The following is a 21,647-nucleotide window of genomic DNA, read 5'->3' on the forward strand; positions in this document are numbered from 1 at the left end:
CCCTTTTGGGCCGCTGTTTCTTTTCTCTTCATAGGCATCGCTGAAATCATAGCACACGATTAGGAAAAAGGGAATCTTGATAACATAGCTCTATCGGACGATCTAAGATGAGAAAGAAAGGTCAATCATTCCTAAATGCCCTGCAGCCTCTTGTTTATAAGTGTGACGCGTTTCACACCCATGAACAAGACTCTACTGGACACAGGTCGCAGACATACTCTAGGACGAACTGCTCTGATACCACTTTTGTCACAACCCAACTAGGGGGCCATGACGGGAACCCAGAGCTAACCTACCGAGCACCTCTAAACTTGATTCCCATAAACATTTCTAGGTGGACCACAAAGATAGCTTATGGGAATCATAACCTGTAAGGGCATATGTCACAAGATAACGACACATCTCTACATAACCATCAACAACTATGCCTATCACCACAAGCCAACAAGGCCGCCAAAATATTATATAACAATATGAACTGATAAGGTTATGGAACATCTAGCTACATATATATGTCTACAAGCCTCTATATAGAATACAGGAATCCATGAAGACAGGGTAGGACTCTTCCATGCCCAAGTATATATATATATATATATATATATATATATATATATATATATACGCAAGAGTAGTACCAATAAATTGCAGCTCCGAAGCAACTGGAGCTTTTTTGAAACTCTGCTGATGAAGCTCCTAGGGGTCAGATCCGTCTACCTACAGGCATGAACGCAACGTCCACAAGAAAAGACATCAGTACGAAGAGTGTACTGAGTATTTAAGGCATAAATAACAACATAACATAAGATAAAGATAACATGTACATCTGATTACCACATAAGGCGGATACCATGCATGCTTAGCTTTATAAAGAAAACATTTTTCATACATATATAACACAATCATTAGCTAGAGTCCGGGCCTCCTGCATCCGGAGTTGTTGACACCCAATTTTGTCCCGCCTCTCCTCCGAAATACCTATTTATCCTTCTAATATTTTGGAAAATTGAAAAATATATATCATATTTTTACTATAATTATTAGTCTCTTATCAATACCGGCATTTCATTATTCTATTACAGTTACTAGCCATCATTATCATTTATTATTATTATTATTATTATTATTATTATTATTATTATTATTATTATTATTATTATTATTATTATTATCATCATTTTCGGCATTTTACCAGCTTACGCACACGCGTTGCATTTATCTTTGCATAATTAAATAATAGTGTGTATTTACTGTCGGATTTTCAAAATATTATTGCACGGCTATTACAATTCCATTTTTTATCTGAGCATCAATAATTACATATTTTATATTAAGTAATATTTTAATACAAGTTATTTAAATAGGTCCTTTATTTAAATGTAGTATCCCAATCAACTCATATTATATTTGGACCAATTCACAAAACCAGTCCACATCTTAATTTACCTGGCCACATTTTAATTCAATCAACCCATCCTTTTTAATACACTAGCCCAAATCCATTAGCCCACATTTTAAGTACCCCAGCCTATATATTTTTAGCCCAACCCAACACACTATTTGAACTGACCCGGTCCATCCCAATGACCCGACCCGGGTCAGTTGAAACAAAAGAACCCTAGGGTTCTTTCATTTTCTTTTCCAGCCGCACCTCCTTCATCTCCCTCCTCTCTCTTTCTCCTTCTCTCCTCCATCTCCCTCACCTGCCATCCCCACTTCACCCTGTCTCCCCCACGCCACTGCCACCCCCACGCCTTCTTGTTCCCCATGCCATTGTCACCCCCACCTCGTTTTGTCCCCCACGCTCATCTCTCTCTCCTAATAAAACGAAAACCCTAACAAATCACCCTATAAATGGTGATCTCGGTTGATTCGTAAGAGGGGGAAAAAAAAAAAAAAAAAGGAGGAGGATTCTTCTGGATAGGCGAAACCCCCTGGAAATTGATTATTCGATTGAAAGAATCCCTAGGATTAAAACTGAAAACCCCCTGAAAACAACGCCGAATCACCATTTTTTCTCTCAAAAATACGAACTTTCAACTGTTCCAGTTTTCCTTTAAATTTTAGTTATAAATTATCTTGATATCATCTCAAAACATTACATTTTGTTTTACTACTGTGGTCTCTGTTTGGACCCGAGTGTGTACGAATTTGGGATTCGCAGTGTTCGAACTAGATCAAGGATTCGAGGCCTCACTTCGTTGCACCCACAAAAGGTCAGTATGTTTTGTTAATTATTTATCAAAACATCGCATAAATTCGCATTTTTCTTCTACTTATATATATAAACTATTATGTTTTGTAAACTTCATTTTATTATGCTACTCCCTTTAAAAAAAACTATTAGCAACATTTTAAGCTTTATCTAAACAACATCTCAAATTCTCTTTTATGCAAACTATCTTTTCATAAGTTTTCATTTCCAAAATAGCATTTTATTTAAAGCCGTAGTAATATTTATGAGTTTATTTAAAATAGCATTTAAAGTCCTCTTTTGTGCAAATTATTATATTTTATGTAAATCTTATTCCAACTAACATTATTGTCTTTTAAAAACTTCAGCAATATTTTAAAGTCATTTTCTAAATTTTATATTTAATCTTAATTAATTAACCTAAGTTGGTCGGATAACCGTAAGTTAACGGATTCTAAAGGATGCCTAACCCCTTCCCTTTAGGATAATATAGAGCCCTTACCTAGAATTACACTGGTTAAGCAGACTATTAATTGAGGTTTAGTTTTACCTTTCCCTTAGTTAATATTTAGGTGTCCTAATTCACCGTTAAATTAATTAGGTGGCGACTCCTTAAAACAAAATAAACAGGAATCACCAATACGTCATACCTCCCTAAATAAGCCCGGTTAAAATGAGGTGTGACAGCTTGGCGACTTCACTGGGGAACTTTAGGCTTTTAACCATAACAACTTAGGTTAATAAATAATTTGTTGCATGCTTTGTTTGTTCTGCTTTATTTTGCCTATATTGTTGCTTTCTATGCTTTTAAGTATTTTTTATTGTTCCATTCCTTATGTGCATTTTCTATGTAATATGTATATTACTGCTTTCCTTAAACTGTCATTTCGTTCATATTTCCTCCATTTCTGGAAAACTCACACTATCACACGTACACGCGAGGTGTGTTTTGCGCACCCGCAAATTTCTTCGTAGAATCCAAATTTTAGGAGAGTTGGCGTATGCGCGGGGTGCCCGAGTAACGGGGACCGCGTAGCCTTCTCACTCGAGCAGTCCGCTTGGGAACCTTGTGTCTAGTAAACCCACTCTTAGTCTACCTAGGGTAGAGCGGAACCAAACCTTGTAAGGACATGCATCATTTTAAACCTAGGAAACTTAATACCCTTGGTGTATTAAGTTCATTAGCCAGCCTTACCAAATGTCCAAATGAGTCTATGACTCTAAGTGACACTATTCACTATCTATGTGCATTATTTGAAGGACAAATGTGTGGAATATGTGGACCTAGTACTCTATAGATAAATATTTCAGGAAAAACTGACATTTTGTTGCAGGTTGTCGTGGAGCATCCAATTAATGCCGGGAGTTTGAAGATAACTAAAAGAAATTAGTGGAGATGAAGTGTTAGATATCTTAGATTAACTTTGAATTGTATTATTAAACTGGTATGTAATAAATTTTTATTATTCTCGTAAATTAGTTTTAGGAAGAGTTGTGGAATGATACATAAAAGACATGTTTGTCCTTCAAATGTTCATTAGGCCTACCTCGGGCATAAAGAGGTCCCTTGCATTTTAAGAACGCGATGTATCATGTGCAATAATGTGTTTATATGCAATAATATGTCCTTACTGTATACTGACTCATTTTCTTTTTTTTTTCTTTTTTGTTTTATCTTTTTTCTTTTTAAATTTATTTTCAAAACAAAAAGGTTGACTTGTGCTAAAGGGGAACTTGCGGAGCATTCATATTTCACACAGTCTAAAGCCAATAATCACCTGGTTAACTAAAAGGATTCGTTCTAAAATGGAGCAAATTTTGATCAATGCAACCACTTCATCTAAGTCATCTCTTAGTTTACCGATCACAAGTAATCCTACATGAACCAGAAACACATTCGGAGATCATTCCTCGTCTTGAGCAATAGTTGCTGAATTAAACCATATTGTACTTCAAAATCGGTCATTTTCTCAAACTCCATCACATATGACTCCATCCCATGGAGTTCGTTAGACTTTGCCTATGCCAGATTCTCAAACCAAGCAAGCTATTTTACCTCTTCTCGACCAGCTCATTTCAATTTAGGCAACCCGAGACGGGTTCGGCCTTTCTATTTTAAAATGTTTAATATCTTCGGTTTGTCCAACCATTTTAATTCATATAAGATACATAAAGATTTTTCATATGAGATTTTGGTCTCCCCACTGTTCAAATTCATATGTCTTAGTATCTTGAAACTGGGACAAAATTTTTGAAGTCGGCCAAATCACTTTCAAAACTTTCATTATAAGTTCTCACTCTTCAATCGTTTAGAACCAAGTGTCTTCAAGACTGGAAACTGGGACAAATTTTTAGAAATAGCATAAAAGTGGTCTTAAACGTTTAACGATGTTAATGGGTAGTTAGTTAAAAGAGATCAATAATTAATTCCATAAATTTCATTTTATTTTCTTTTTATATTAAAATGCTTTATAATATCCATAATAGACTTCTAGAATAATTGGTAGTATAAAATTCAGATTTTTCGAATTAAAAGGGTCATATTCTTATCTCAATTTCAAAATATCATTAATAGGCCTAAATTCAAACACATTTTTGTAACTCTTCAAATTTTTGAGTCAATCATACATATTATTCATTAAGCATAGTTGATAAAGATAATATAAAAAGAATTGATAAAGGAAATGTATTAGCCATTTTATATTCATATTCACACTTCTAAAATTCAAAATCAATTAATATCTCACTGCATAGTTTTGTTAATTATTTATCAAAACATCGCATAAATTCGCATTTTTCTTCTACTTATATATATAAACTATTATGTTTTGTAAACTTCATTTTATTATGCTACTCCCTTTAAAAAAAACTATTAGCAACATTTTAAGCTTTATCTAAACAACATCTAAAATTCTCTTTTATGCAAACTATCTTTTCATAAGTTTTCATTTCCAAAATAGCATTTTATTTAAAGTCGTAGTAATATTTATGAGTTTATTTAAAATAGCATTTAAAGTCCCCTTTTGTGCAAATTATTATATTTTATGTAAATCTTATTCCAACTAACATTATTGTCTTTTAAAAACTTCAGCAATATTTTAAAGTCATTTTCTAAATTTTATATTTAATCTTAATTAATTAACCTAAGTTGGTCGGATAACCGTAAGTTAACGGATTCTAAAGGATGCCTAACCCCTTCCCTTTAGGATAATATAGAGCCCTTACCTAGAATTACACTAGTTAAGCAGACTATTAATTGAGGTTTAGTTTTACCTTTCCCTTAGTTAATATTTAGGTGTCCTAATTCACCGTTAAATTAATTAGGTGGCGACTCCTTAAAACAAAATAAACAGGAATCACCAATACGTCATACCTCCCTAAATAAACCCGGTTAAAATGAGGTGTGACAGGAGTGACCATCTCACGTCGCCCACTAGTGGTGTTGTCCGGCCATATAGGCACGGTGTTATCATCGTTATCCATAACCGCCTACCGTAGTGGTGCTGCCCGACCATATAGGCACGGTGTTATTATCATTATCCATAGTCGCCCACCGTAGTGGTGCTGCTCAGCCATATAGGCACGGTGTGAGAAAATACTTACATATATATATATATAAAGCATGCATGAGAGCCCAATTAAAAGCTCCAACTCTATCAGAGTGACGTAAGGTCGGTGACCTCCAATTTATATTATGGAACAATGATCATCACTATATCTTACCTTGAAGGAACAATTATCATAAGGTGAGATCAACAACAATGAATAAAATCAAGAAAATCATGAAATAAACTCAATAATCTCATAATAGCATCAAAACCATAAGCTTTGGAATCTCCAAAAATGGAATCATCATCATCATCATTATCATCATGGAACATACTTATCTTTAGCATCATAAGAAACTCTAAGAATTATGAACTTCTAGCTTTTAGGAATAAGAATGTTATGGAAAACACGTATAGGTTTATAAGAAAGAATCATGCCTTTAGAAAGAAAGGGATAACCTTAACATACCTTTTTGGTCTCCTACTACTTAACCCTTATCCTCCCAAGCTCGTAGATCTATATTCAAGAGAATTCATACTATTGTTAGGCTTATCATCACATGCTTATCTTAAGCCTTCAAATTAAATCCTTTTAGAATCTACCGAAATTCGGGCAGCATCTCCCCTGTTCATATCCCTAGCCCGAAATCACAATACCAACAAAACAACAACAATAGCAACACTAATATCAATAATATCATCATCAACACCAATATACTCAATAAAACATCCCACACGATGTTTTCCCAATGTCTCAACCAATCACTAGCCTTTACGAAGCCTTAACAACTAACTCTTTATAATACCATTCATAATATCAAAAATAGAGAGTATCCTTACCTCAATCAAAGTTGGAAGAGCTTGAAATCTTATTTATCTTCAATAGATCCCTTCGTCCCATTAAGATTTGATGTTTAGAACAAGAGCTACAAAATCCTATACGCTTCCCGAGCCTCGTTGATGGCTAACTTTAACACTTTATGACCAAAGTTTGCATATGGACTTGTAGGAATATATATCTATGTTGTGGAATGGTCTATAGTTGGAAAAATGACCAAAAGGGTCCTTTTATACTTGCCGAGGTCGGTTCCACTGACCTAAAATTTCGCGCACTGTAGCTGCGCATTCGCACACTGTAGCTGCAGGTTCGTGGACTGCTCTACCGGCCTAACTTGTAACGTCCATAACTCCCTACTCCGATGTCATATCGACGAGCGGATTATTGCGTTGGAAACTAGACTCAATGAACTTCAATTTAGGATTTTGTTCTACCTCAAAACTCCTAATATACTAGGAGATATACTTCTGTAAAGTTGACCCAAAATTTCTGTCCAAAATTCTGCCAAATTTTCGACAAACTTATTTTTTTCGATTTGCTTGATCCCAAAACCTTTAGACAGTTGCTTAACACTTATTAAGAGTATTCATTCCTTAACCTTGTAATGGTTCCATGATCTTTCCAAGCTTACGTTAGTTTACTCACGACGGAAACGGCGCGAAAATTTTCGAGGTGTAACAATAGTATAGGGAGAAGAAGAGGGATCTACATATGATATTCATCGACATAGAAAATGCATACGAGACAGTATCATGGGGGATTCTATGGATATGCTTAGAGGCTAGAGGTGTACCTGTGGCGTACACTAGGGCGATCAATGACATGTATGATGGAGCCAAGACCAGAGTAAGACGAGGGGAGAAGATTCGAAGCACTTTCTAGTGACGATAAGGTTGAACCAGAGATTAACTTTTAGCCTATTTTTATCTGCATGTGTGATGGATGGACTGACGCGAAAAATTCAAGAGATGTCATGGTGTATGTTATTCGCGGATGACATAATTTTAATTGATGAAACTTGTATCGAAGTTAAGGCTAAGCTAGAGGCTTGGAAACAAACTCTAGAGTCCAAAGAGTTCAGGTTGAGTAGGATTAAGACAGAATACACGGAGTGCAAGTTTAGTAACGTAACATAGTTGGCGTGGAAGTGAGGCTTGGTACTCAGGCCATCCAAAAGAAAGGAAGTTTCAACTATCTTGGATCTATTATCCAAGGAGATAGAAAGATCAACGATGATATCACACATCGTATTGGGGCAGGGTAGATGAAATAGAGGCTCGCATCCGGGGTCTTATGTGATAAGAAAGTGCCACTAAAACTTATAGGCAAGTTCAACAGAGTGATGGTTAGACCGCCTATGTTATGTGAGGTGGAGTGTTGGTCAGTCAAGAACTCCCACGTTCAGAAGATAAAAGTTGTGAAAATAAGGATATTGCGATGGATGTGTGCGCATACTAGGAAAGATAGGATTAGTAATGAAAAGACCCGAGATAAGGTAGGAGTGACTTCAGTGGAGGATAAGATGCGGGAAGTGATGTTGAGATGGTTCGAGCATGTGTAGAGAGGATACACGAATGCCCCAATGCGGAGGTGTGAGAGGTTGGCTATGAACAGTTTTTGGAGAGACAAAGTTAGGCTGAGGAAGTATTGGGAAAAAGTGATTAGATAGGACATGACGCAGGTCCAGTATACCGAGGACATGACCTTACATGAGGTTATGGATAACAAGGATTAGAGTAGAAGGTTAGTAAGTAGGCTAGTGCTATCCTTTCATACCAGTAGTTGTAGTATTATTCTTGTAGTTCCTTATACTTTGATTTCTATTACTTGTACTATTTGTTATTTCTTGTACTTCGATTAATCGTATTATTTTGTGGTAGTTACGATTCCCTTTTTTTCAGTCAGCTTTATCATGCTTTTCATAGTATTTTGCCATGAATATTTATATATAATGCCTTGAACTGCTTGTTCTTGTGTCACGGGTCTAACAAATACAACCTCTCTACCCTATGGATTTTCCTTTTCTTGATTTTTTCAAATTTTTAATAATCTAATTGGTTGATTATATGAACTCACACTTTTTAATTTCCTACATTATTTCACCCCTACTCTCCTTCCATGTACGATAATTGTTATACTGTTGAACAAATCATTAGGGTTAGGCATAAAACACTGAAAATCAAATCAGAAATTTTGATAATTCGGCATTCAGAATTACAGTATCAGAATTACGGTATTCGAGAGTAAAGTTTCAAAATTACAGTATTCAGGTTCAGATTCGATACGAGATATTGATACCGTTCGATATTCGATATTTACGACATCGAATTATTTATTTAATAAACGTCACCCCTAGTTATAATCCATATATATAACAGGTCCATTAATTGACAATAGTCAGCTCAAAGAATCCCAACGAGCTATGACTCGATCTTTTGCAGTAGCAAAACGTGCTTGCACCTAAATATTGGAACATATACCTAGTTAAAGAGACCAAATATAAAGTTCATTAATTGAAGAGATGAACAATGCTATTATATGCTGAAACTGAGAATAGAAGTGCACACTCACACACAAAAAACATTCAATAATTGGAGGAATGATATTAAATTTATAATACAGCAAGTCTTCCGACTTCAATACGGTATAACATACTGTATTGAAGCAAGGTTTGATTAACCGATTATCGAACTGAACTTTTTTGGCTCGGTATTTAGTATCTATTTTCAACTATCAATTATCGAATTACCGAACTCGAACTTTAAAAATACCAAACCGAACAGCAAACGCCCACTCCTACAAATCATACAACTCACAAGTCCAGCAGCCAATTTGAGCACAATGAGTCCAAGCCTGATTGATGTAGACAAGAGCCTGATTTATTTGTTATTTTAGTCCATCTTAGATGTATGACAAGGAAGATATGTGCATACAGTCAATTTTCGATACACTAATCAAATTTTAGCCCTAATTAAAAAGTGATTAACGAAAAAAAGGATTAAACTTTAGTCACTTTTTAACGCCAAGATATTATTTGAACGATTCTAGCGAAAATATTATTTGAAAGATTCTACTTATAGATTAAAACACGAAAAAACCTTAAAAAACTTAGACTCAACTTGAAATACAAGGACTACAAAAAATTGTTCCTTGAGTTAAAACTAACACCGTTCAAACTTCTGAAAAAATTAATGAAATTTTAACGTTTATAAGTTCGAACTCCAAAATTTGTTTCAATTTTATCAATTTGAGTTTCATGACACGGTCCTATGATTTCACTTCTGAGAATTTTATAGCAAGACTTGTTTGAAGCGCGCAAGATATTGGTCTTGAGTTCAAAAAAGATAACATGAGTGAAATAATTCCTTTCATATTATTTTAGTATCTATTTCACTCCTAATACCTATTTAAAACTTACATCTTTTATAATTTCATAGTACCTATTTTAATACTTTATCGTTATTTACCTCATAATATCTATTTGGAACTCCATTAAAAATCCCAAGACACAGTCATGGAATTTCAACTTGTAGAAGTAATACTTGTTACTCATGATACCTATTTTAAAACATATAAGTTTATCACTGTTTCATCGAAAATACATATTTTAAATTTTATCATTACTTTACTTTTTGCACCTATTTTAAATTTTTATCATTATTTCACTCATGATACCTATTTCAAACTTTATGAAAAGTTCCTTAAGTTTGGACATTTATTAGTTTAAACTCCATAAATTGTCACAGAGTTTCAAATTCTAGAATTTTTTCAAACTCCAAAACATAGCTAGAATTCAATTTGTCATAGTTTCAAAATCCAGCATCATATGCTAGAGTTGTTTCGTATTTTAACTAGGAATATTTTTATCTAATTGTTATTTTTCAATTATATTTGAAACTTTGGCTAAAGTTTGATTACCAGCTCAAAAAGTGGCCATTCTACCTAATGTTTATCGGGCAATTTGCACGACTTTCCTTCATACGTACTAGTCTTTAATTTTTGCCCCTCAATTCGCTAGTCTTTAATTTTTGCCCTTCGCTTAAAAAGATGGTCGGAAATATCTCTAGGTTCTGGGTTCGAAACCCAGCAAAGTAAAAAATAATAATATTTTTTAGTGAAACTTACATAAATAGCTACCTTTTATTGGCTTCTAACTAGATATAACTATAAAAAGCAAAATTACCAAGCGTAACTACTTTTCTTTAAAAACGCGTGTATTTCTATTTTTTTTTTAAATAAAGAGAAATATAGTGAACAGTAAACACGCTTCAGTGAAATCAAGAGCTATTTATGGAACAGATTTTTTGAAATACAAGGAAATACAAAATCGGTTTTGAGTAAAAATGGGCTATATTTTTTGAACAGATTCTTCTTTTTCTTTTTAAATGGTAAGTTAAATTAAATCAACCATATTTCACGCATTCCATAACAACTCACGAATCTCTCTCAACTTTTATCACAATCAAAACTTTTTGAATTCAAAAACCACTAAAGATCTGAAAACTTCCAAACATAGAAAAATATATGCTGGAATACAATAAAATATGGTTGATTGTTTAAGAAATATAAAGTTGTAGTATGCGTATATATAATGGAATACAATGAAATATATCATAAACTATTTCATAAATTAGAAATACAAAATGCAAAAATACATTGAAATGCAGCGAAATACAAAAATCATGAAAACAAAGTGGAGTAAAAACAGGCTCTACACCAAAAAAAGAAGAAGATAAATACAGCGAAATAATACACTAAAATATACTGAAAAATAAGATATATTGTTTGTTGATACACAGAAATACACTAAAATATACTGAAATACACTGAAACATTTTATCAAACACTTGGTAGGCATGAAGCTCCACAACTCTCATCAATGGTGTTTTTACAACAACAACCTATTCTCTTGCTCGTAGATGATGCTATAATAGCTTATTGCTATAATCAATGCTATTCTTCATCACTCATAAGATAAGTAACATCACATGATTAGCAAACATAAGGAGTTTCCTCTTATTTCGGCCTATCCATGGAGATTAGCTAACGAATTGTTACGGCTGAGCTTCGGCCATTGGCTGGAGATCCTCCACTACTTTTCTTATTGCCACTGGTGTATTTTTGCCAGGAGTATCAATATCCGCCATTAAAATGGAGAGTTAGAGCTTGTTGAAGATACTCTAACAATGACTGAAAATATAAAAAAAAAATGAATCAAAAGTGAAGGTAAAGACGATGAAATTTATGAACAATTGAAGAGAAATACAACAAATAACATAACGAAAATTAGTTTCCCGTAGAGATTGGATAACTGATAAGGAAGAATAAGAAATCGTTATAATTATGGTGAAGAACAATGAGAGTAAAATACGGTTGTGAATTGAAGATATGAGAGAAAAATATTTGAAAAAAAAAAAGAGATTGTGGGTAAATGGGAGAGAGGTATCTTATTTTTAGGGAAATACACTGCAGTTACAAAAACAAGTTATAGATGGTAATTTGATAAATAATTAAGCTACCACAAATAATTAAAAAAAAATAGCTATTACTAATAAATAAGTCTTAGAGGTAGTTATGAGCTGTAAATTTTTCTATTTTCTATGAACCTATGCCGGAGACGACATACTTTGCCTTGTAAGACAAACTTTTAGTTATGCCTTATTTGCAAAAGCCTTGCCTTGCAATTTTTTTTTTTTTTTTTTGATTGAGCAAGGGTTCGAACCCAGAACTTTGGGGTATTTTTGGTCACCTTTTTAAGTGAAGGCCAAAAGTTAAAGACCAGCAATTTGAGGGACAAAAATTAAAGATCACCTCAAAAGAAGGACAATCTGCGCAAAAAAAAAAAATGATGCTTATCCTATAAGTCAACCTAAGCCCAAAATGCATATTCATCTCGGAAGGCCCAAGTTCCACAACAGGCCCAGCCCAATCACAGAGGAATGTGTATGTAAAACCCTACTGATAAAGTGGCACCCTTTTCATTCCATCACCAACAAAGAAACCCTAGAAGCCGCAGTGCAATCGATTTCTCTCCTCCAAAAGCGAAGATGCAGATCTTCGTGAAAACCCTAACGGGTAAAACAATCACCCTAGAAGTCGAATCTTCCGACACCATCGACAATGTCAAAGCCAAGATCCAAGACAAGGAAGGTATCCCACCAGACCAACAACGTTTGATTTTCGCAGGTAAGCAACTCGAAGATGGTCGTACACTTGCTGACTACAACATCCAGAAGGAATCAACACTCCATTTAGTGCTCCGTCTACGTGGTGGTGCTAAGAAGAGGAAGAAGAAGACTTACACTAAACCCAAAAAGATTAAGCATAAGAAGAAGAAGGTTAAGCTAGCTGTGTTGCAGTTTTATAAGGTTGATGATTCTGGTAAAGTTCAAAGGTTGAGAAAAGAGTGTCCTAATGCTGAATGTGGTGCTGGAACTTTTATGGCTAATCACTTTGACCGTCATTACTGCGGTAAGTGTGGGTTGACCTATGTTTACAACAAGGCTGGAGGCGATTAATCTCTCTCTATTTTATGATGGAGTCACTTTTCTATTTTTGTTGAACGGTTATTTAGAGTTTTTTTTGCTATATGGATTTTGCTTTTTGATGTATGTGGCAACCTTGGGATTGTTGAGTTATGCAACATTTTTTGCTTATTGTTCTAAAATTTTGTTTTAGATTATCAACTTGAGTTTTATATTCATAATTCTCTACTTTATGTGTGTATGTCAATATAGCAATAGCAACTGTGGTGCGGCTAACTAGATATTGTCTTTAGGAATTGAACATGCTTTTTGTATAGTAGTTTGAAACTTAACAATTTTAGTTGCAGTCCCTAATATACTCTGATGGTTTGAAAATGAACTTAAAAATCAAATTAGAAAAGTGAGGCGCTATGTGTTATGTGGGGATTGTCAAGACGAGGGGTGAATCCAGGATTTCTAGAACGTGGGTGCACTAGTAAAGAAAGGAGGAAAATGCATTAAGTGGGAATTGATCCTTGTTCCTCTTCGTGAATAACTAATCTTTTAACTACCATTAAGCCTCTTTGTAGCATGGGTGCCATTGGGTAATATAAGATCAATTCTAGAAAATATGTACATAAAATATCTAGTTTTGCCGAAAAACCATTGGTTTATGTGCCCCAATGTTATGGTATGTTTTGTTAAGCTCTAATTGGATCATAGCAATGGACAATTCCTAGATGCTTTCATCTGGTCTCTTGCGAGGATACTGCTTCATTTGTGAAAATTTGTCTGGTTTAGATCTTTTATTGAGTAGGGCGACATGAACAAAATTGCCAGTTAGGCTTTGCTATGTTTAGTTATCTTTGAATTCTAGAATGAATGAAGAATTGACTATTTGCTTATTGTCAAGCCAGTACAGGTGCCTGTGTGTTTTAGTTGCGTCACCTCACCCTAACCGTAATGCTTGCTTCTCAGTTTAGGTTTAGGGTTTTGTCAATTGTTGCCATTATTGCAATTTCTGAGGAGGTCTGTGAGGAATTTTGTTCAAGGTGATGGACATCTGTAATGACCGTTTTAGTTTCTTGTTAAACTGATTACTTAAAAACGGTCTATTATAGGTAGTTTCACAAGTCACCTAGCATCCAATTAAAACTAGTATCCAAAGTTCCGAGCTGTTTCAAAAGCAGCAGGGGGGGGGGGGTTGTTATACCAGTTTGAATCCCCTCTGGCATTTAAGTAGAGAACTGTAGAGGTGCGGGCCAATATCCATGAGTTTTGAATTTCTATTGCTGTTCTGTACAAAAAGAAAAGGAGAGCAACATCCTTGGCAGAGATTTGCGATTCACTTGGCAGGCTGCATAAAAAGTAACTGTAACCATTAATGAAGTGTTTTAAAGCATTTTCATGTGTCCAGATATACTACTCCTCCTAACTGTATAGGTGTAAGAGAGTAATTACAGTAAGGTAACCAGGCTTGAAATTAGGCCTCTTCGTAGATGAAGAAAAGTGGCACTAGACATGAAAAGATTATTTGGCGTTATAGCCTAAAGTTGCGCCATATCTGTGAAGGTTGTGTCGATTGCGTCATCAACATTATATTGGTTTCATTGTGTCAGTTTGAATTTGCGTATTAAAATTTGACATTGTTTCCAGTTGAGTTACTTTCACGTGACATGCCAAAACCGAAGGTTAAAATTTAAAGATGATCTCAAGACCAAAAAAAATGGAGTGAAGAAAATTAAACAAAGACGAGAGGAACACAACGGGGAAGATTATTTTTTCAAATTGCACACAATTATTAGAAAAAGAAAATTCAAGGATGGAAATAAGAGATTGGAGGAAAAAATCACAGATTGCTGGACTCCAAAACCATGGCGAGCTTTTTTCGGATCAATTTCTACATCGCATGTGTATCGTCGAACTTTATCAATTATCAGGATGGTTGTGTTATTTTAAGGAAGAACTTTGCAGGGCAAGTAATTCAAATGCCTCACTGAATGAGCTGTAGAACCATCTTATTTTCTTTTTGTGGATATGCGACTATGATTCCCCCTCATTGATTTTTGGCCAAACAAGCATTCAAGTAATTTAGCAAATGTTCGCCCTGCGACATTCAAGTAATTTAGCAAATGTTCGCACTGCGATTTTGACCAGAGCCTTTTTAAAGCTACTGTTCTTTGAACTATATGGGTTGCGCCACAAAAACCAGACGGAGAAAAGGTTCCCGATACTAAGAGCTTGTGAAATTCCTTAACAAACGCAAAACAGAAAGTAAATGTGTTACTCTTTAAGTGTTCGAGGCGGTGCTTACGGGCTGTTTCCTTTATTGAAGCGACTTCTTCCGCAATCCCGAATAGAAACTTGGGATTCAGGTGAAATTCAAGTGGATCAAAGCAGATACGGTTCTGTGGCTGCTCTTATGAATGTATGTTGACATTAGAAAGCGGAATATTCGTGCTAAATAGTTTTCCTGTCCCTCTACAAATGTAGCAAGTTACGTGGGATTCAGGTGAAATTCAAGTGGATCAAAGCAGATACGGTTCTGTGGCTGCTCTTATGAATGTATGTTGACATTAGAAAGCGGAATATTCGTGCTAAATAGTTTTCCTGTCCCTCTACAAATGTAGCAAATTACACGTAACGCCAAAGAGAACTGTCAAACTAGGGAGAAACATTGTAATGCAAATCTGTATATACAATGGGGAAAAGAACAGAAAGAGCAGCGAAAGAGAACAGTTTGGATCACATCTCAATTGCCATTTCTTGCCAAGGGAAATTGCTTCTTCTTGTAAAGCCAATGTGGAAAGATGGGCTGAGCAATGTGAGATGTAGCAGCGGGCATATGTCGTGTTTAAGGGCCAGTCTTGCTATAGTTGCGGTTGTCAGGCCTCTACTCCCAAAATTTCAGTGCCGAGAAAAGACTCTCAGTGCCAAGACCTAATCAGTAGAACAGTTCTGGACTTCTGGTATGGGAGTCCGGAGCCTAAAGGGTATAAAAATATACGGTTTTTACCAAAACGGAATGTCCAAAAATTATTATACCAAAAGGGGTATATCGTGGATCAGCCCACGATATACCCCAAAATATTTTTTCTGTGTCAGACCACCAATTCAACGGAAAAAAAAATTACTTGTATAACGTGGTTGTATAACGTGGATCAGTCCACGTTATACAAGTTATAATTGTATAACGTGGATCCCTCCACGTTATACAAGTTATATTTTTTTCCTTTGAAATGAAGAAGGTGATACAGAACCTTTGTTTAATTTCATTTTACTGGGTATGTTTATAGGAAAGAGACGAATTGTTTAACCATTTCAAGATGATCTGATACTCAAAATGGCATTACCTGATCTAATGAGGCAATTCTGGGACGCGTACCAGCTGTTTCATTAATTGCAAGGACAAAGTTTTCTGATCCAAACAGGATAGACAGTCTATAATAGACTATAGAATTGGAGTCTTCATGTATGGCAAAACTTTCAAGGATAAAATGAATATTACATATGTAAAGTTGGGAGTACCGGCTATAAAGGATTTTTGGTACCAGAAGAAGCTATAACAGGTTGCCCTAATGGTAAAGATAGAAGAGAGAATGGAGCCTGAAATAAATTATTTGAAACTTTTGCTTCAAACAATAATGAATTTGTTACCGAGTATGTGCAAAAATATAACTTGTATAACGTGGATCCCTCCACTTTATACAAGTAATTTTTTTTTGTTTTTCGTTGAATTGGTGGTTTGACACAAAAAATATTTTGGGGTATATCGTGGGCTGATCCACGATATACCCCTTTTGGTATAATAATTTTTGGACATTCCGTTTTGATAAAAATCGTGTATTTTTATACCCTTTAGGCTTCGGATTCTCTGGTATGGCATCATATCACCTTTTTTGAGGACTCTATAAATCCCGTCTCTTTAATGAGTTATTTACACTTACTGGCCTTGTTTATGCTGGTCTTTAATTGTCCCTCTAGGCAAACAACTTTTTTGTGGGCGTATAAGTTTATATTTCACGACATAATATGCACAAGTTATCCTTTGCTCCCTTAAAGAATTTATGCTCGCGCAGACATAAGTTTGATTTTGAAGGATAAAAATTAATAGCCATCCCATTTGAAGGCCAAACCAATTTCTTTTCTTTAATCTAGTGAGTATTTTTTTTCTTTTTAATTTAGTGAGATAAATTTCGCGCTTTAAGTAGTTGGATGGATTTTTCCTTTAGCATACAAATTTAGCCTCTTAGTTAACGGAGACGAATTTAAACAATAACCTAAAAGAACCCATTGGTGCAGATGTCCCAGTTTGGATTATTTGCTACCCCGCATACAAAAAAGAAGACCAAAGACGCTGTTGGCTGTTGCTCTAGAGTCCACTTCCTATTTACCAGCTAATGTAATTATTACTCACCCGAAAGCAATTGCGTACACACTATACCGTGAGTGGTAAATGGTGTTAAATCATTTTTGGCAAAAAAGAGGGTCCGGAACCATAATAGCCCTATAAAAATCCTTTTGAACCAAAATATCTCAACTAAAAAAAAAAAAAGTTACAAAAATACCTATAGCGCAGTATTTTACTGCGCTATAGCAGTAACGGAGACGGAGCCGTTAACCGCTATAGCACATTAATTTACTGCGCTATAGTGTAATTACACAGGTCATATAGCGCAGTAAATTACTGCGCTATAGTGCGTTTGTTTTTTTTCTTTTTTCCAACTCTTTTAGTTAACCCTTCTTCCATTGTCCTTTTAACGTATTTTGACCATAGATTAATCATGCTTCGCGACCCCGAAACATCAATATTTTAAATAGAACCCTACTTATTTTTGTGCGATTAATAAGATAGGATCAATACATCAAGGATACGCAAAAGTTCGGATGGGCATTTTAGTGGCTGAAAAGTGCTCGAACGCCATTTTCGTTTGAAGGTTCGGTGACATTATCTTGAAGTTCTTTGCGAATACTTAAATTTGTTCATCAATAATTAATCAAAAGTTTCTCAAAATGACAGCATCCATACAAAAAAAAAAAACTTAATTAAATTGCACCATTCATTCATAACCCTGAGTAGATGAAAATACTTAACATACTAATATTCTTCAAAATAACAGCATAATCATAAATTAAACTTAAAACTAAAATCACAACATTCTTAATCATCATCAGAGTACAAGTCCTCAATATCGTCCTCAGAAAAATATTGGCGATTTCTTAAGACACATTTTTTTTCAGTAGCAGTTAGTTCTCTACCAGTTGATGATGCTTGTTCTTCGGCCAACTTTAGCATGTAAAATCTACAACGTCTTGCCAGCATTCTGTTGTTTTCCTTTCTAATTCTTTGCATGGAAAACTCGCAACTTTCTGGACCTACTTGAGGCATGGTTAAGGAGTACCTTGTTGGGATTGGAGCGTTGAGATTTTCCAAGTCACGAACAAGACGTTCTGATTCGGCAAGCCGATGTGACCATTCTCGACGTAAACCGCAATAATATTCCCGCGGATCTGAATATTTCACACTGCAGAAATCATCATTACGCTCTATAAGAAGGTGGGGATTTAGCTCATCTAGTTTGAAATCACTGGTATCGCTCGAAAAACTACTATGATTTGAACTTTCATCATCACTGCTATTTGGTTCTTTTGGAAGGAGTAAAGACCAACGTGATTTTCTACTGCTTGACATTGAATAATATGGTGTAGTCTATTAAGAAAAGAAAGGGCTATTTATATAGTTGCAAACCCCCAAGAACCCTCCGGCGGGGGGGGGGGGGGGGGGGGGGGGGTCTTAATGACCCTACCTACTTACCTTCTTGTAAGAAAAATATTAATCTTCATCGGACATTTCACAGTCCGAATCCCACTTGGATCTAAATCTTGTGCTACCATGTATACCATATTCTACCCTATGGTAACGTATTTGCATCCGATTGTTCTCTTCGCGAAAACGATTAAGAGCCAAATTAAACTCTTTTGGAGTTTCGCGAGGCATTAACATAGCACGTTTTTTTGGGCGTTTAAGCCCTACTGACGCTAACTTGTGCTCCAGTGCTTCAGCTTCCCTAACACGCCAATCCCACTCCTCTCTCATTTTATTATTATATTCTCGATTGAATCTGTCGTTAGGGTTATTTGAGTAATGAAAATCATCATCACTTAGTTCCCATGTCCTACCCATTGCTTCAAAGATGTTTGCTGGAGTGAACGATATAACACGATTAATATCTCTAAATTGATCAAAAAATGACATCTTAACTCAATTTTGTGTGGAATGTTGCGTTTGTAACAGTTAGTCGTCAAATTACATTATATAAAGTTTGATTCGAACTATTTTGGCAGGTGAGGTGATGGTTGTTCAGCCGCATAGCGCAGTTAAATCATGCGTTATATAGTATAACGCATGATTTTACAGCGTTATTATGACACAACGCCTCAATAACGCATTAATTTACTACGTTATAGTACTATAACGCAGTAAATTAATGTGTTATTCGTTTCTCCACCCATTATTTGATTCGACGTAACACTGCAAAACACTGTAATTGCATGCATGCGTTAGTCCTATTAATACCGAGTTTTAACTAGTTTTATCATTCTGTATAAGGCAAAAAAAGCATAAAATTTTCAGTTTCAACTAGTTTTATCATTCTGTATTCCTCCTCAGTTATTCAAAATATGACAGATGTTCCAAGAATTAAAGTTTCTTTATTCTGGGACGGACAAATTTTATTCGAGGAAAATAATTTGCGCTACGATTCTCCCCCAAAATATCATGTTAAGTTTCCACTTGACTTAAAATTCTCAAAACTACTCCAAGCCTTGTATAATAGACTACAAGTTAGTAGAAGTGATTTTGATCTAAGTATAATTGGAAAATATCCAGTGTCATTTACGCCGCAAGGTGTAACTAGTTATGGACAGTGGTACATTCAAGACGATGATTCTTTGACTGATTATTTGAAGGCGTCGTATGATTATAAGCGATGCATAACTTTAAACGTCCTTGAAATGTATATCGAAAAGGTGCTGAAGGCAAACGACTTGAATTCATGGTTAGGGCTCCTCAGGAAGCCCGAAATAGCCCTCGTCGGGAAGCCCCGTCTATAATTCAGGCCGAAGTCACTCAAGCGGAACCTACTTATCAACACAATTACCCTGATATGAGTACCTATGAAAGCATCTTGACTAGCAAAATGCCTCTGGATAGATTAAGTCAGCAATTTGACGGGCAGTGGTAAATATTCATTTTTTACATTATTATTATTATTATTATTATTATTATTATTATTATTATTATTATTATTATTATTATTATTATTATTATTATTATTATTATTATTATTATTATTATTATTATTATTATTATTATTATTATTATGTGTAGTGGCACTTGAATACTGCTAATGATGTCGATTATATTATTTAGGGGCTATACACCTGATATGGATCATATCAGACGGTCTCCTCAATCGGGATGGAGGAATCAGGTTGGAACATCCTCAACCTATCCAACAACTCAAAGCGATGGACCTTCTTCAAGTTTCGGTGCAGTTGATTACTATCGGTACGTCTATTTTTTTAACATCAATAGTGCTATTTGATGTGTAGTAGTTAAAACATCCTAATTTCTAATATAGGGAGAATGTGGTGGTTGCACCAAATTATAGGCAAAGGACTGCTATGGATGGTCCGGATTATCCGAATTATATAGTGACATCACCCAGCGATAGTGAGGAAATACCTAATGCGGAGGAAAGTGACGATGAGCAAAGTGACGATGAGATTGAGGTTGGAATTAATCCTCAACATCAATTAGAATTGTTGCAAGACATGATGGACAGTCCGGCACACGTGGAGGAACTGAATTCACAGCAACCATTTGAACAGCAAGAGTCGACTCCGTTTCAGCCGCAAAGCCAATTTCAACAGCAAGAGTCGACGCCAATTCAGTGGCATTCCGATGAGATCCCCTATCTTGATCATCTTCAAGATCGCCCAGATGCCTTTGTCTTTACTAAGGATGATGATCATGTTCGGCGAAGTTTGTGGAAAGAGCCAGTGGATCTTTTAAAACAGAAGGTTCATATTGAAAAAGGGATGATTTTCAGCTCAAAAAAATCATTGCAAAGGGCTGTTAAGATTTATTGCATCCAGGGGATGAGGGAGTTTAAAGTTGACGATTCCACACGAAAAGTTTGGCGATTGGTCTGTAAGCGAAAATATCAAGGCTGCGAATGGATGCTTCGTGGTAAGGAGACTGCTGAAAAGATGTGGACTATTTCAAAGTTCTACACAAAGCACAGTTGTGATATGGGTGACCTCCCAGATGATCATTGCAATCTAGATACTAATTTGATTGCGCGTGTATTAGTTGCCGACATTGGAAAAAACCCAAGGTATCCCCTTCGCCTAAGTTTATTTTATTTTTGTTGTTAATATAATGTTCGTCGTTGTTACATGCTGATATTTGAACTTTTTCAGGTACCCTATTAAAGATTGTATTATAGCCGTCCTGAAAGTATATAGCAAAACTGTTACTAGGAGGAAGGCGTATCTTGGGCGTAGGCGTGCACATGAGATAGTCTACGGCAATTGGG

At 35.3% G+C, this 21,647-nt stretch overlaps 1 protein-coding gene across 1 annotated transcript; it reads left to right on the forward strand.

The window, feature by feature from the left end:
* Positions 1–12,547: 12,547 nt before the first annotated feature.
* On the forward strand, positions 12,548–13,247 carry LOC132644904 (ubiquitin-ribosomal protein eS31 fusion protein). The gene has a single exon (XM_060361568.1). The coding sequence runs from the start codon at positions 12,628–12,630 to the stop codon at positions 13,096–13,098; it is 471 nt and encodes a 156-aa protein (XP_060217551.1). The 5' UTR covers positions 12,548–12,627; the 3' UTR covers positions 13,099–13,247.
* The last annotated feature ends 8,400 nt before the right edge of the window (positions 13,248–21,647 follow it).

This window comes from Lycium barbarum, chromosome 6, assembly GCF_019175385.1.
Source record: "Lycium barbarum isolate Lr01 chromosome 6, ASM1917538v2, whole genome shotgun sequence".
NCBI classification, from domain to species: domain Eukaryota; kingdom Viridiplantae; phylum Streptophyta; class Magnoliopsida; order Solanales; family Solanaceae; genus Lycium; species Lycium barbarum.

Bases quoted from the DNA above. Each gene is read 5' to 3' on its own strand.
- LOC132644904 (XM_060361568.1), top strand. From the start codon at position 12,628: ATGCAGATCTTCGTGAAAACCCTAACGGGTAAAACAATCACCCTAGAA.